Source organism: Melopsittacus undulatus, chromosome 17, assembly GCF_012275295.1.
Source record: "Melopsittacus undulatus isolate bMelUnd1 chromosome 17, bMelUnd1.mat.Z, whole genome shotgun sequence".
NCBI lineage: Eukaryota > Metazoa > Chordata > Aves > Psittaciformes > Psittaculidae > Melopsittacus > Melopsittacus undulatus.
Genome location: NC_047543.1, coordinates 552565 through 568616, shown reverse-complemented (window position 1 = coordinate 568616; position 16052 = coordinate 552565). Strand labels below are relative to the sequence as shown.

General features: G+C 63.1%; 1 protein-coding gene across 2 annotated transcripts; it reads right to left on the bottom strand.

The window, feature by feature from the left end:
• Positions 1-274: 274 nt before the first annotated feature.
• JUP (junction plakoglobin) lies at positions 275-15294 on the bottom strand. Of its 2 annotated transcripts, none has more exons than XM_034070023.1 (15): positions 15220-15294; positions 6903-7135; positions 5857-6110; positions 5229-5467; positions 4715-4916; positions 4413-4557; positions 4066-4169; positions 3118-3456; positions 2638-2793; positions 2436-2555; positions 2138-2288; positions 1939-2060; positions 1695-1734; positions 1234-1402; positions 275-1096 (listed from the first exon to the last, which is right to left on the bottom strand). In XM_034070023.1, exons 2-14 carry the CDS (start codon positions 7126-7128, stop codon positions 1257-1259), a joined length of 2244 nt encoding a protein of 747 aa, XP_033925914.1. In that variant the 5' UTR covers positions 7129-7135; positions 15220-15294; the 3' UTR covers positions 275-1096; positions 1234-1256. The 2 variants fall into 2 exon arrangements, with proteins under 2 accessions (XP_033925914.1, XP_033925915.1); XM_034070024.1 differs by having other exon boundaries at positions 5857-6107.
• Between the last annotated feature and the right edge of the window lie 758 nt (positions 15295-16052).

Below are 16052 nucleotides of genomic sequence, written 5' to 3'. Positions count from 1 at the left end.
AAGGAGGAGATGCTGCTGATGCTGCCTCATGATCATGTGTCTTAATGACAGGGAGGGTTCATCCTGACGGAGCAGAGGTGCCTGGTGATGGGCATGGGGCTGCAAGAGGTGACCTGTGCCTTGCTGAGCATCACCCTCAGCCACCACCTGAGCCCTGGGCCAGGCAAAGCGGGTGCAAAGGATGGAATGGGCTCACACGAGGAGGGTGCTGGGCACCCACAACCCGGCCACCCCAATGGGGTCTGGGGACAAAAGAAGAGGCTCAGGGCACCGCGGGGCTGGGGGGTTATTTTATTCTTTGCTTTGGTCTATACAAAAACAACTTACAGAAATAATAAACTCTTCCATTCCTGCACCACGATCCTGTAACCGTCCATCCCCTTCCAGTGGAAGCGTTAAACCACCATCTAGAGCCTCTGTAGAGCATGTGTTAGAGAAGGGAGGGGGGGACAGGAACACACCACTCACCAAAAAGAATGGAAACGGGTTAAAATGTGCAACAGAGATCAGTAACAAGGACACGGTTCCTAATGCGGGATCACTCCTATAGGGGTACTGGGGGGGGGATAGGCAGGTACAGAGTCAGCTCCCCAACGGCTGATGGGAAAGAGACATCCCGATGGCCACAAGGAAGGTCCTGGGACAGGGCACGCTTTGCTTCCAGCAAACTGGGTTGGCCTGATTTGAGTGTGGGTTCGCGGAGAGCAAAGGGTTTTCCCATGTTGGATTCCATCCCTCGAACACCAACAACGGGGAACAAGCACAAACCTAAAGGTGGCAAAAGCCATTGGCACCATATTAAAATACAAAAGAAATCTCTATTCATAGAAAAAGACTTGTGGCAACGGAAGGGGCAGGGCCTGGGGGTCTTAAAGCTTCAGAAACAGTATCTGGGATGCTGGATGCGGCAGTAGGGGCATGAAGAAGTCCAAGGGGGACAGGACCTTCTCCACAGCCCCACGGCCAGGAAAAGACATCGAAAACCAATGGAATTGGTGGGAATGGAAAAGTTTTGTCTTCTCAGGCACTTCTGTCTCCCAAGTCCTTCTTGCAGATGCTCAGCCTGGGGCCACCCTCTTCTGTACGGAGAAAACACCTGCATGGGGCAGGGAGAGCTCCTGTTACTGAGCTGGGAGGGGAACCTGTGGACACCAAGGCCTGTGGGACAATGGGGATACCGACCCCGTTGGCACCGGGGACCCCACGGCCCTGCCATGCACACGGCAGCGGTACCTGGTGCGGGGCTGCGGGGGGTGTTAGGCCAGCATGTGGTCAGCAAAGGGCGCTCGGACACCGTCGCTGTAGGCGTCCATGGGGTAGTCCCCATCCATGTCCATGTGCATGTCGATGGTGTCCAGGGGGATGTCACCCGAGTACATGGGGCGATAGCCGGGGTCCAGGTCTGCGGGAAGGGATGTGGCAACCTCAGCTCCCATCAGTGAGGGGCTTCTCCAGAGCCCAGACCCCTCCTGGTTCCCCTGCCTGCAGCATCCACAATGGGCACAAGTGCCTCCGACCGCTCCAGGCGCCGGGGCCAGCATCCTGCTGAGCATCCCCAGCAGGCCAGGCTGGTGCTGTACCCGCAGCCACCCAAGAAAGGGTTTAGAACCAGCCTGGTTTGGTGAGAGGAGGCAAATGCCCCAGCAGAGCACAGCTATGGGGGGCCCCACAGGAAGAGCCAGGCCCACACTCACCATCTGAGTAGGGCTCGTTGATGGGGATCATGCTCTGAGCCTACAAGAGAAGGGGACACAAGTGAAGGGGGATCCGTGTTCATGTGTGCGCAATGCTCAGCCCCATCCCAGAGAGCACCCAGGGCTGCTGCAGAGCTCAGGATGCAGCCCATCCACACCCCCCCCCCCCTTTTCCAGTCACTCCCATCCCAGTTTGGCTGCTGGAGCCGGGACTGGTTCATCCCAAGGGCTCAGGGATGCTCACTGCCTCCCAGGCTGCCGGGTCATGCTTGAACAGGGAGTTGGTGAGCTCCACAGACACACGCTTCCTGTAGTCGGGGTTCTTGTCCTCGGAGATGCGGAAGAGCACAGCGGCAGCATAGGTGGCTGCAGGGGGAGAGCAGGAGCCTCAGCACCCGCTCAGCACCCTCAGCACCCGGCAGCAGAGAGCCCCCGGCACTCACCTGTGCCCTCGTTCCTGGAGTGCAGCAGCTCCATGAGGGGAGCTGAGGCCCCCTCAGCATCGATGGCATCTGCTGCCTCCTTGTCCTGTGCCAGCTCACACAGCACCCCGGCTGCCACGCGCTGGATGTTCTCCACCGGCGAGTAGAGGAGCTGTTGGGATGGATGAATGGGATGTGAGGCAGAGCAGGCAGGGGGGAGCTCAGGCTCCTGATGGGCTCTGGCACTGGCAGCACTGACACAGGGTCAGGGTGGGTGGGAGGTGACAAGAGCACAGCCCTGTCCCCCCCAGCCCCTGACCTGCACGAACAGAGGGATGGTGTTGAGGCGGAAGATCTCCATGCGGTTCATGGGGTCCCGGGCCAGGATGTGCAGAGCCCCCGTGCATCCCTCCACGATCTCCTCCATCTTCACTCCATCCTGCAGGGGACATGTGCTCAGCCAGGGCCCTGGGGCATGGACCCCCCGGGATGGGTTGGTTGGGGGGGCACAGGGGTCTCACCGTGTAGGGCTGCTGTGTGCCGGCAGCCACGTGCCGCTGGGCATCCTGGTGAGCCTTGACCAGGAGCTGCACCAGACGCGGGATGACGGCAGCTTCCTGCAGTGGGGCATGGTTGGCCGGGCACAGGGCCAGGTTGCGGATCAGGCCTATGGTAGCCTGGAGGAGAAGGGGGGGGAGAGATGGATCTGAACCATGGATCAGGGCAGAGTGTGCTCCCCATGGGAACCCACCAGCACAGAGCCCCCTCCCTGCTCATCCCACCCCATCCTCCTCCATGGCACAGGCTGACTCCAGCTTCCTCCCACCGGGTGAGTATTGATCCAGCCCAGCAGGAGCCATTTCCTCCATCAGCTGCCATCAGGGATGTGGCTCATGGTGCAGCACACACCCACCTCCGCTCCCTGCACAGCACCAGCCACAGACCCCTCAGCACCCACCCCACCACGGACCGGCAGCCGGTGGGCAGCTCGAGCCCCTCACCTTGACCAGTGGCCACTGGTTGGGCTGGTTGAGGAGCTTGACGATGGCAGGGATGCCGTAGTTGAGGCGCACCGAGTTCTGTGCCATCTCGGCCTCGGGGTGCCGGCTGGTGAGGTGCCGCAGGGCACACACGGCCGGCTCCGTGATGTCCTCCTTGTCACCAGCCCGCAGGATGGTGTGGATCAGAGCTTCCACCCCGTTGGACTGCGTCACCAGGGTCTTGTTCTTGCTGTTGTTGCAGGTCAGGTTGGACAGGGTGCCGGTGGCACAGGTCAGCACGTTCACGTCGTCGGAGCTCAGCTGGTTCACCAGGATCTTGAGGACACCGTCCAGGCCCTCCTGTGGGAGCAGGGATGGGAGGTTGGAGCAGCCTCTATCATATCCAGGCAGTGCCCCATGGACCAGTGATGGAGGAGATGCAGCGTTCCCAGTGCCTGGTCCCCCGAGCTGCTCCCGGTGCTGGCACAGGAGCGGCCACACTCCCGGCTCCAGTTGGGAATTCAATGTCTCCAGCAGCATTTCCCTGCTGGGAACTGTGAACAATGCACCCCATGGGACCGGATCCCAGCCGCCCGCAGGCAGGGGCAGGAAGGAGTTAAAGGCACCACATCCCATCCACCCCCCCCCGCAGCAGAGCAGGGATGGTTCTGTGCCAGCACAAATAGTTTCCAGGCTGCATCAGGCTCTAATCTGCACGGAGGAGCCCCAGCAGCTGGGGATCGCATCAGGAGGCAGCAATGGGCTGAGAGCAGCCCCAGTGCAGGGCTCAGGGTCACCCTCACCCCATGGGCACAGCCTCGACAGCAGCTCCTCGGGGGGCTGGGGTCCAAGGCAGAGCCAGCACCAGCCCTGGTGATGCCCCCACATGTGTGTGAGTAACTGGGGTGGCTGTGGCAGCAGCAGCCCCAGGCTGGTGCTGGAACACAAGGCAGGGTCCTGAACACTCACCTGCTTGGTGGCCACATCAGACAGGTTCCGCAGGGTCCAGAGGCAGTTCTGGACCAGCCTGGGGCTGGAGCTGGTGAGGTGCTTGCCCAGGGCCTGCATGCCGCCTGCCGGGGAGGAGAGCCCACCGTGAGCACCCGAAGGACAGGGGGAGGCAATGGGTTTGTATGGTGAGAGCAGCCCAGGAGTGATGCCCCTAATGTGTGATGCAGCCTCCTGGCTTAGCAGAGGCTAATGCAGCCCAGGCAGCCAGGCCAGATCCTGCTCGCACACACCAGGGGAGAGCCCCAGCAGCCGTTCAGAGCATCACCACTGCCCTCCTCCTGCCCCACAGCAGCAGCCCCACGTACCAGCCTCAACGATAGCGGGTTTGTTGCTGGGACACACTGAGAGCACCTTCAGCACCCGGCTCGTGGTCCAGAGCAGCTTCTCGTAGTTGTAGCTGCGCATGATCTGCACCAGGGCCTGGGGGCCTCCGTTGGCCAGAATGATCAGCTGCAAGACAAGCACCATGGGCAGGGTGTGCGGGACATGCGTTGCCATCACCCCGGGGGTCTCTGCCCCACACAGCAGGACACCAGCCTGCAGGGAGCAAGGATGGGCAATGACCCCACTCCTCCCTCCCTCCCTTCTGCAGGACCCCATTGCCCACCTTGCTCTCCTGGTTGCCGTAGGCGAGGAGCTGAAGGCAGTCGGTGGTGATGGCCAAGAACTTGGGGTTGTTCTTGTTGAGCAGAGGGACCATCTTCTGCAGGCCGTCAGCCAGGCGCACGGCCATCTTGGCCCCTTCCTGGTACAGCAGCAGGTTGTGCAGGGTGGTGATGGCATAGAAGAGGACCGACTCGACCGGCGAGCTGCAGGCACCGGCCCGGAGCCACGTCAGCTCAGCACAGCCCCGGCTCCCACCCAGCGCCCTGCAGCAGCGCCCGAGCCACGGGCAGGGACACATCCAACTGAGCCCCATCCCTATGGACAATGCAATGGGGGGGGTGCTCCCCTCCTCCTGCCCCCACACAGGCTCCAAATGCAGTAACCCCCGGAGCTCCCATAGGCTGCAAGGCTCCAGGTCTCCCATTCCCTTGGTTCTGGTGCAGGGCAGCAGGAGCCCTCCCCTCCTGTACCCCCAGCCCAGGGGGGACCTCTGGTGCTCCCGACCAGGCTCCTACCTCAGCATCCTGACGAGGGCTGGGATGCCTCCAGACTTGAAGATGGAGAGCAGCCCCTCGCGGTGGTGCGAGAGGTTGTGCAGGATGCTGGTGGTGCAGCGCGCCGTATCCAGGTCACTGGTGCTCTGCATGGTGCGCACCACGGCCGCCACGATCTGTGGTGACTGCATCAGGGCACGGCGTGAAGCTTCCTTCTTGGAGAGCTGGTTCACGATCATGGCTGCTTTGCTGACAACCACCTGCGGGAGAGAAGCTGCTGGTGGGGTCCTGCTGCTGCCATCACCGCAGGGACATGGGGATCTGTGGGCATCGTGGTGCTGGAGCAGCGGCACCAGCACCCATGAACATTGCTGGTTTAACCAGTGCTCCAGAGCCACGCTGTGGTATGCAGCACATGGAGGGTCCACGCAGCACCAGTGCTGCAGGGATGGCTGCAGCACCAAGAGCCGGTGTCTGTGCAAGGCCAGGGCAGGAGAGCTGCATCCAGCAGCAAGGATGGGCTGGGAGGGGATGTGGGTGGACAGAGCCCAGCTCCATCCTTCTGCAGGCTGGAGGCAACCGCAGAGCCCCATGAGGACGGGAGCTCATCCGTGCTGGGAGAGCAGCACCAGCCAAGCAGTGTCCTTACCGGGTCCTCATCGTTGAGCAGCTTGGTGAGCTCGGGGATGGCGCGTGTGGCCAGCTCAGCATCGTCCTGGTAGTTGATGAGGTGCACGATGGCTGATTTCAGCATCTGCGAGGGCTCGGCCAGGCGCTGCACGTTGGTCTGCTGCCCCTCCAGCTGCGTGGTCAGCAGCAGAGAGCGGTCCTCCACCGTCTCCGGGTACATGGCAGCACGGACACGCTGTGCCCGGGTCATGGCCAGCTGAGCCTCCATGTCTGCTGTGGGACAAGGAGGAGCAGGGTCAGAGCCAGGCTCTGCCACCACTGATTCCCCATCTCGATGCGCTGAGCATGAGCTTAGCTCAGCATCACCGCACGGAGCTGGTGCCTTAAAGGGTGCACAGATATGGCAGCATGGAGGCAACAACGCTCAATGAGGCAGCACCAGGAGACACTCAGCCCACAAGGCCCATTCATTAGGAGAATTAAGGATATTTACAACTTGGACAACCTGGCACCAGGGATGAGGAGGACACAAAGACCTTCCCAGTCACACTGCGAGAACAGTGACCCGTGCGGCACTGATGCTGCAGCAGAGTCCCCATCACTGTGGCATGGGTACCACTTGGTCCCCAGGGGAGCCGGTGACCCAACCTCCCATGGTCCATCCCCATAGGGGTGCATGGAGGTGAACAGAGCCCTCTTTTATGGGATAAAGCTGTGGGAAGCATCTCCTTTAGCTCCGGGGGCTGTGTCTGCGCCTGCTTTGCCCTGGCAGCAGCAGACAGGCCAAGCAGGCAGAGCTGGAGCACAGGCTGGCAGCTCCAAGCAGACACTGATCCGTGGGCCGGGATCAGCTGTTGGCACCTCGATCCAAGCCGGATGTGTGCATGGAGCTCAGCACCAGGGGCTGGCTGTGAGCCACCCACAGCCTCAGCACCGGGCACAGGAGGCAGCAGACTGGAGGCAGCAGCTCCCGGTGTGGAGCAGTGCCCAGAATGAGCCCGGGGGAGGCGCAGGCAGGAGCTGAGCAGCCAAGGCTGCAGGCGTGCCCGGTCCCGCAGCCCATACCTTGTGCTTGGCTCTGGCTCTGGCTCCCTCCCTGGCAGTAGCTGGTGGTGGTTGTCTTCTTGATGGTGTACTGCTTCCCATAGAGCTCCTCATCGTCCCCCAGGCACTTGCTGCTGACCGAGGGCACCTGGGTGTTGACTCCGGAGTGGATGCCGGAGTCATAGGTGTAGGTTTGCTGCCACTCCGTCACCTTGATGGGCTGCTCCATCATGTTCATCACCTCCATGGCTGCTCTGGGGGCAGGGAGGGAGGAGTGAGTCCTGCGGCAGCCCCCGGCCGATGCCGATCTGCCGGCGCCGGATGAAAGCAGCTGGGGATGACGAACCCACAGCTCAGCACTTTGCTGCTCGTGTTGAGACACGAACCGCCTGGCTCAGCGTCAGCACCGCCTCGGTGGGGAAGGTGCAAGCACAGGGACCCGCAGGCAGGACCCGGCCCCAGCCCCTCCACTGGGACACAGCGGATTCAGAGCCAGGGGCTGCAGATCCGAGAAGGAAGCAAAACCTTCGTAGGAGCCCTCTGGGATGCTCCCAAATCACCTAAAACCACCCAGGCCAAGCTCTCCTGGGGGTGCTCAGCATCATGAGCATGCATGGTGCTGCCCCATGCTGTGCTGAGCACCTCACTGTGTGTCAGGACAGGGCAGCCCAGCACATCCCAAGCTCGGGACCAGGCTGCTTTCGAGCAGGGCTGCGTTTCCCTTCTCTTTCCTAAGGATGGCTCCCGGTTGATCCCCTGAGCTCAGGCAGGCGGATGCTGCAGGGCTGTGAGTCACCAGCCCCACATCCAGCCCCCGGCACGGCCAGGAGGGGAGGGATGGGGGGGGACGGGACACAGACAGCACCATCCAGCCCCACACTGGGATTCCTGCCCCTTCCTCCGGCGGCGCAAGGGTGGGGATGACTCAGAGTTTCAGAGCGAGATAAGCTTGAAGGGAGCAGCTGCACCCGCCGCGCTTCCAACAGGCGTAATTACCACCTCCACCAGCTCTGATTCATGCAGCAACCTGGACCGGGGCAGCCACACGGCCCTGGATGCGCTCCAGAGCCCGGGGACCGGCCGGGCCGGTGCGGCAGCCTCGGGCCCTCGCACCCTGCCTGGGGCTGGAAGGGGAAGGGGCTGAGCCCCCCCAGCAGACCCCAGCACCGGCAGCTGAGTCAGGGCGTCGGGTGGTGGCCGGGGACGCGGCGTGCGTGGGGCGTGCGGTGGGGCACGGCAGGGCACGGCGAGCACGGGCTTGGCGCAGCTCGTCCCAGCGCTGCCGGCTGTTCCCAAGGAGCGGCCGAGCTCACGGGGAAAACCCCAGCCTGGCACAAACACTGCAGCCACATCACACATCCACCGGGAGAGCATCCCCCCAGGAGCACACCCTGCATCCCACTGCATGAGCACCCTGCATCCCACCCTGCGAGCATCCTGCATCCCACTGCGTGAGCATCCTGCATCCCACTGTGTGAGCATCCTGCACCCCACCATCCGAGCATCCTGCATCCCACCCTGCGAGCATCCTGCATCCCACCCTGCGAGCACCCTGCATCCCACTGCGTGAGCATCCTGCATCCCACTGCGTGAGCATCCTGCATCCCACCCTGCGAGCACCCTGCATCCCACTGTGTGAGCATCCTGCATCCCACCCTGCGAGCATCCTGCATCCCACTGCATGAGCATCCTGCATCCCACCATCCGAGCATCCTGTATCCCACCCTGCGAGCATCCTGCATCCCACTGCATGAGCATCCTGCATCCCACCATCCGAGCATCCTGTATCCCACCATGCGAGCACCCTGCATCCCACTGCTGTATTCTGTATCCAACCCTGCATCCCACCCTGTGAGCATCCCGCATCCCACCATGGGCATCCCAGCCACCTCCCCAGCACTGCTGCTGGGCCCTGCTCCTGCCAGTTCAGTGATTCTGAGCTGTCAAGCAGCAATCACAGCCTAAGAACTGCTGTGGCTTTAATGTGCTCTGCATTATGCATGCTTGCAAGGCAGCAGGAGCTGGACCCGCTAATGGAGGCCAGCCAGGGCAGATCATTCCCACGCAGGGTGTGGGCAGGAGCCGGGGTTCCCATTCAGTGCATGACGCCCGTGTCCATTCCCCACCCTGTGCCAGAGCAGGGCTTGGCCAGGAGAGCCCCAGTGCCAAGCTGGGAGTGCCCCAGCACCACACACCCTGTGTGTATCCCAGAGCTGCTGCCTCGGCAGTTGGGAGAGCAAATCCTCCCATTGGAATGCCCTGGCCATGGAGGCAGAGCCTCCGAACTATGGGGAAGCCAAAGGAAAGCAATGACAAGCCCTGCCCAAGGAAGCCCAGCGGGCAGGGGAGTGCACTGGTGGCCTTGGTGCTGCTGCCATCCCATATCCCAGCCACGCTGCCCTGAAGAGGCTGGGCAAGGGGAGAGCAGAACCAAGGGCAGGGCAGCTCCTGCAGCACACAGGGGGTATCAGGACCCCAAGCACCCCCAGAGCCAGAGCAGGGACCCCCGGCAGCAGGGAGCCAGCGCTGGAGGGGGGAGGCTGTGCCTGTACCACGGGTGGCTGCTGGCATCTGCTCCACAGCACAGGCATTTGACAGGCTCTTAGCGTGAGCCCAGCTCAGACACCGGCTCTGTGAGCCCAGCTCAGGCACCGGCTCCGTGAGCCCAGCTCAGACACCGGCTCCGTGAGCCCAGCTCAGGCACCGGCTCCGTGAGCCCAGCTCAGACACCGGCTCTGTGAGCCCAGCTCAGACACCGGCTCCGTGAGCCCAGCTCAGACACCGGCTCCGTGAGCCCAGCTCAGGCACCGGCTCCGTGAGCCCAGCTCAGACACCGGCTCCTTGCAGCTCCCTGCATTATGCATGAGCCATCCCCCGTCTGCACCGCGGGGACATCAAAAGCTTCTCCGAGCCCAGACACGAGCTCAGGTGATGGGCTCCAGACAAGGAGAGTGGGTCCAAGCTAATGAGCACCGGGTTAGAGGCATTGGTGCCCTGCAGCAGATGCAGAGGGGACATAGGGTGGGTGCTGCACAGCACAGGCACAATCCCTCCCCAGGAGGGACCATGGGCACCCCGTTAAATGCAGCACCCATCTTTCTCCTGCAGCACCAGCAAGGCCAGTGGCACCCGAGGTGATGGGGCCAGGGGAGCAGACATTGGATGCTCCAGCAGCAAGCAGTGAGGTTTTCACTGAGCATCCTCTGCTCATCACTCAGTGAGGGCCAGACACCCAGTGTAAGCTTCATACCCATGCTCTATAGCAGGGCTCTGTCCTCAGATGTCCTCCCTCCTCCTCCTCCGAGGGATCACAGAATGCCGGCTGTGCTGGTGCTCACCTGTGATGCTTTTGGTGGTGAATGGATACAGTGGGGCAGGGACCCACAGACAGCAAAGGGGAGGGCAGCAGGGGGTGTTTGGGGTACAGAGAAGAACACTTGCCCTAGAGGGGTCAGCCATGAGGTAGGACAAGTGCTGCTCTTCCCTCCCTCATCGACAGGATGTTAATGGATGTTATGGAGCACAGCAAGAGCAGAGCGACACCACCCAGGCCAGTGAGAACCCCCCAGGAACCAGCAAGGCAGATATGGGGCACCCCAAAGAGCAGGTCTGGGGGAGGACAGACCTCCAGCACCACGATGGGGACTGGGCCGAGCCAATAAAGCAGCTTCAGCCACCCCCGTGCAGCAGAGAGCCAGGGGAAGGTTATTGCCTCTCCCACCACTTCCCGCAGCCAGGAATGCCAGGGAAGGCAGAGGAAGCTCCCACGGCACCAGAGCCATTTGATGAGCATCCAGCAGCATCGTCCCTCCCGACACCGCCTGCGGAGGAAGGATCTGGGAACGGCAGCTCCAGGCTGAGCAGGGAGGCCACAAGCACTGCTTGGTGCAGGAAGAGCCATTGCCCAAGGACCTCGTGGGGAGCAGCAGCCCCCCAAGGTGAGCAGATGGGGGGTACAGAGCAGGTTGGGGGGGGTGTGAGATCACACTGGGCTGCCCAGCCCAGAGCATCCTTGTGCTCCTTCTTCCCATGGAGCAGCGGAGCTGGAGTGACCCCCAAAGAGGCTGTGCCTGCAACTGGAGTCACATCAGCTCTTACGGAGAGGGAAGAGGCAGTGACAGCAACTCAACAAATGCAGTGTGAGAACAGAGTCTATTTTAGAAGCACTCAGGCTACAACACAAGTGATCTCGGGTCCCCAACACCCTCCTGGAGCAGCGGCCCCTGCTCGGACAGAGCCACATCGACACTGGAGCCCTCCAAGGGACAAGGTCCCTCATCACCATCACCCCAGCGCTAAGGAAGCTCCTGCAGCAGACCCAGCACCACACAAAAGCTGCGATGACTTTGAAGAGGAACACGCAGCAGGAGGAGGCAGAGAAAGGAGCTTTTCAGGAGCATCAATGGGAAGCGTTAGAGTCAGAGCCCGGTTACCACAAGCCCTTTCAATGGCTTTACAGTGAAGATAAGTGGAATTCAAAGGGGGAACAAGAGCAGTTTGAAGTTTAATGAGGAGGAGAGGGCAACAGGAGATCGGCCTCTTGTTGGAGACAGAGCTGACTGCAGTGGCACGAGGCTGCCCTGGACCTGCACACAAAGGAGCTGGTGGCCTTTGTTGGCTGACAGAGGTACCAGCAGCTCGGCCACCCCACCAGCTCTGACAGCACCGGGTCCCTGAGGACAGGACGGGTGGAAGCTGCTCTATAGACCTGTGCTGTAACCCCTGGTTATTCTCCAGGTGCTCCTGAGGAGGTTAAGCTTGAGCAGAGCTCCTGCTCCCACTACCTGGGGGTACCACAGCCCCTGAGCATGGTGACACCAGCCCTGGCAGCATCCCCAGCAGGACCCGCTCTGCTCATGTTCTCCATCACAGCAGAGCCTGTTCCCTGCACCCACATCAACCACTCCCAACAGCCCCGGCACACACCGAGCCCAGGCTGGGGCGTTCTGGCACTTCACACCATGAGGAGTTATCACCCATTGCAGAGCGTGCACAGCACCAGGCACCACAGCCACCGACCTGTGCGGGAGCTGCACCACAGCCTGTGCCTGCTCCTCACACCCTGCCCCACTGCAGCCCAGCATCACCTCCCGGCCCCACATGCACTTCTGACCGCTAGCATGGACCCAGCAGCCTTGATGTGGGATCAGGGCCCCTTCTCTTGTGCTGCCTCTGCTCCATGGAGCCAGCCCCACACCAGGGATCCTGGCCCAAGGATGGTTTTCCCATGGGCATGGATGGGCTGAAGACCCATGGCAGGGTCTCTGGCAGCCCCACATCTTCCCTCCCCACGTCCAACACTACCATCTGCAGAGGCATCGGGAAGACCCACACAGACACATCCCTCCTCAGTTCAAGCTTGCTGATCTTATTAGAAACACTGCCACTTGTCCATGGCAATTACCCACAATAGCTCCATCTGCATTAAAAGCAAAACACATAAACCCCATTATTTTGCTTTAAAGAGCACAAAGAACAAATCGTCCTTTAAGAACATGATAATTGCAGGCTTTAAATTTAGGCTTTGAGCCTCCCAGCCTGTTCCCAGCTCCAATCACAGCATCCAGAACCACTGGGGTTTGCCACCCCGGCCCCGGAGGAGCCCAGGCGGTGGCAGGGACCCGGAGCTTCCCTTCTCCATCCAATTGCATTCCAGCTGTAAAGTTCAGAGGCTTCACAAGGAATTATCAGCAGCAGCCGTCAGCACCCGGCCTGTCAGAGCAGGTTAAGGGTTTGTCACCGGGGCTCTGCCCGCGCGTCACAGCCATTACAACAGCGCTGGGGCAGCACCAAAGGGCTCTCCCACATGCTGATGCATTCCCACCCTGTTAGCAAAGGGGTTTGGGAGCTGAGCGGCCGCGGTGTGTGGTGATGTCCTGGGGTCTGGGAGCAGCAGAGCCCCCCGGGGCTGGCAGCTTGGGAAGGGTAACCTGTCCTTATAGAAACAGCTTCATCTCCCATTGAGATGCCAGGTTGAGGAGCTCTGCCCATTGAGGCACCTGCACAGCGCCAGACCCAGCCCAGTTTAAGCATTGCTTAGGTCAAGTTTAAAGGGTTCTTTGGAGAGGGAACACCTCTGCCTCCACAGCCCTGCAGGCCTCCACTGCTTCAAACAGCATCCATAGGAAACGGGTAAAATCAACCCTCCCATTGCACTGATTGGAGGCATCAGCACAGCCCTGGTGTCCTCCCGAGCTGCTGCCATCCACACAGACCCACCAGGGACACCCCACAGTTACATGGGACTGAGAGGCACCTCCCAAGCCCCACACCCCCAGTCTAGATGAGAAACCACCACCAGAAATGAAGGCAAAAGCTCAAGTCTAAAGCAGCCTGAGCTGTTTTAATAGACATTAAATGTCCTTTTAAGTTGTGTTAATTAGAAGCCAGTCTCATTTAAACCTCGGAGACAGCAGCAGCCTGGGTACAGATGCTGCAATTAAAGCCTTGCAAGTTCTCTGCAAAGCACCTCCCGGCTTGTGGATGGGCCCAGGGCAGCTCCGCTCCCGGGGGGCTCCCCCATCCGCACCCCTGGAGAGCTGGAAGCGCAATGGAGAAAGCCAGATCCCATGGAGCGCTCCCACACCAAACCACAGCCTCGAAGGGAAACCAGCATCCCGGGAACAGCCCCAGCCGAGAGCCGCGCAGCTGCACCCGCCTGCCCCATAGAGCTGATTTAAGGATTCCAATGGGGAAACAAAGGGGACAGTTAATGGGATTAGGGCAGCAGCAAGTATGACACTTAACCACAGCACCGGGACCAGAGGGATGATCCCCCAAGGCTGCAGCCAAGCCATGGCAGTGGCACCATGGGCGAGCACCGGGCACGGTGCATGGGTCACTCAATGCCCAGCCCGGCCAGAACCCCCCCAGCAGCCGGGCTCGGCCCCACCGGGATGCAGGCGCTTCCTGGAGCCGACAAGGACGCTCCACCTCGCCCAGACAATAGGCTGAGAACGCCATTGTCTGGAAGCCAGGGCCCTGCCGTGACCGCCCCACCTTCCCATAGCACCCCATTAGTGGGGGGGACCCACATCTCCCCCAGGAGCCGACCCCTGAGGGGGGGAAACCACCCCTCGGCCACTGGTGCCTGCAGTCTTGTCCGTTCCTACCCCGACAGCCAACTTTGAGCCAAATTAGCAGTGAAATGGGGCTTCCATGAGACTTTATGGAAAGCCTCCACAGCAATGAGCGGTTACAGGCTTCATATGTGCAGAGCCAGTTCCACGGGGTGCCCAGCGCACCGTGCAGGTGACATTGACACAACACCCCCAAGGACATTAAAAGGGACCCTAAAGCCTCCCCGGCCCCGTTACCGGCTGGGCCGGACCCAAGTGTGGGGCCAGGAGCGGAGCCGCGGGCGCAGCGCCCGCCCCGGCTGCGGGGACGGCCCCGGCACCGCTCCAGCCCCGCCGGGGGGAGGAGACGCTTTGCCCCCGTCAGCCCCACGGCAGCAGGCACCGAGAGCACCGAGCACCGGGGCTGGCACCGGCAGCAGCACCGAGGCCAGGACGATGTGGGCTGGAGCAGGAAGTGCGGCGGCTGCCGGGGATGGACCGAGCGGGTCCCGGTCCCCTCCACACGGGGATGGTGGCAGGGAACGGTCACCGAAGCCTCGGGGCTTGCCCGTGGTGCTAAGGGGGGGAAACGCTGTGGCCTGGCCCGGTGAGAGCGGGGGCAGCCGCCACCTCCCCACCCGTGCAGGACAGCACCGGTCACCGGGGCCTCCCGGCCGGGGCTCACCCTCCCCTCCCGGCACCAGCGTCCGGGCTGCTCGCAGCCTGCACCGGGCAGCTCCCAGCGCCCTTCACCCCTGCCCCTTCCGCTGCCAACCCGGTTCACGAAGCCGAAGCGAGGACCGGACGCGCTCCTCTCCCAGCCCCGGACGGGGCTCACCCGGGAGGGCTCCACCGGGACCCCCCTGCGGGCCCGACCCGGCCTCGGCCCCCAGAGCCCTGGGGCACCGCGGGGCTCCGGGGCGGACCCGGCAGCGCCGTCACCACCGGGCCCGGGACAGCGCCCGCGGGGCCTCGCCCCGGGGACCCGCCCGACCGGATCCGCGCAGGCTGCGCCCGGGACCGGAGCGGCGGAACTCGCGGCGGGGGGGGGGGAACCGGGACGGACGGAGCTGCCCCGGGCAGCGGGACCGAGCCCCGACCCCCGAGCCGGGCACCGGCTCCTCCTCCGGCCCCGCACGGCGGAACCCGCCCAGCCCCGGCCCGGGACACCCCCGGTGCTGCCGGGTCCCGTCCTCCCGGCGCTGCCGTCCCCGTGTCCCCCCCCCCCCCCGATCCCGATCCCGATCCCGATCCCGATCCCGGTCCCGGTCCCCGCTCACCTGCGCGCGCGCGACCCCTGCGCGAGCTCTGCCGCCCGCCCCGCTCCGGCCCGAACAAAAGCCGAACAGCGGCCGCGCCAGCCCCGCCCCGCCCCGCCCTGCCGAGCCCCGCCCCAAGCCCCGCCCCTCGTGGCGTTTCCTCGTTCCTATTGGTCAGCCGGCACGCCCGTCAACAGCGCGCTCCGCCTGGCCACGCCCCCCGCCGGACGTGTTTATCCGCTCCCTATTGGCGGGGGCGCGGCCGGGGCGGCAGGTGATTGGGCAGCGGGGCGGGAATCACCTGGGTGACGTCACTGGGCGCGGCCAGGCACGTGCAGGGGGGGGCGCGGGGACCCCCACGTGCGGGGATCCCCCCCCCAGGTCCCCGCAAGGCTCCAGCTCCGCCCTGAGGGCTCCGAGGGGGCCGGGCCGGGCTCAGGGTCCCTGCGGCCCCTCCGGTGTCCCCCCCCCCAGCCCCGGCCATGGGGCAGCCACGGTGGCACCACCGGTGGGTTAACAATGGAGCAGAGTCCGGCCCTGGAGCAGAGCCCGCACAGGGAACCAGAGGCAGGAGCCGGGCAGGGGCACTGGGGAAGGGCTGGGTTGGTGACAGGGCCCTGCGTCACCCGGCCCTGGACAGACTGGTCCAGCCGGGTGCTGCTGCCGCGTCCCGGCTCACCCGGCTCCCTGCGGGCCCCAGGCGAAGCCTCGTCACCCTGAGTGCCCAGCACCAAGGCAGGGCCCAGCCCATGTGGGGATCATCCAGGCTCCGGCCCCCCAGACTGGGGACACATCCTGCACCCCCAGCACCAGCCCTTGTGCGGTTCTGTGCTGCAGCTGCCTGCCAGCGCTGA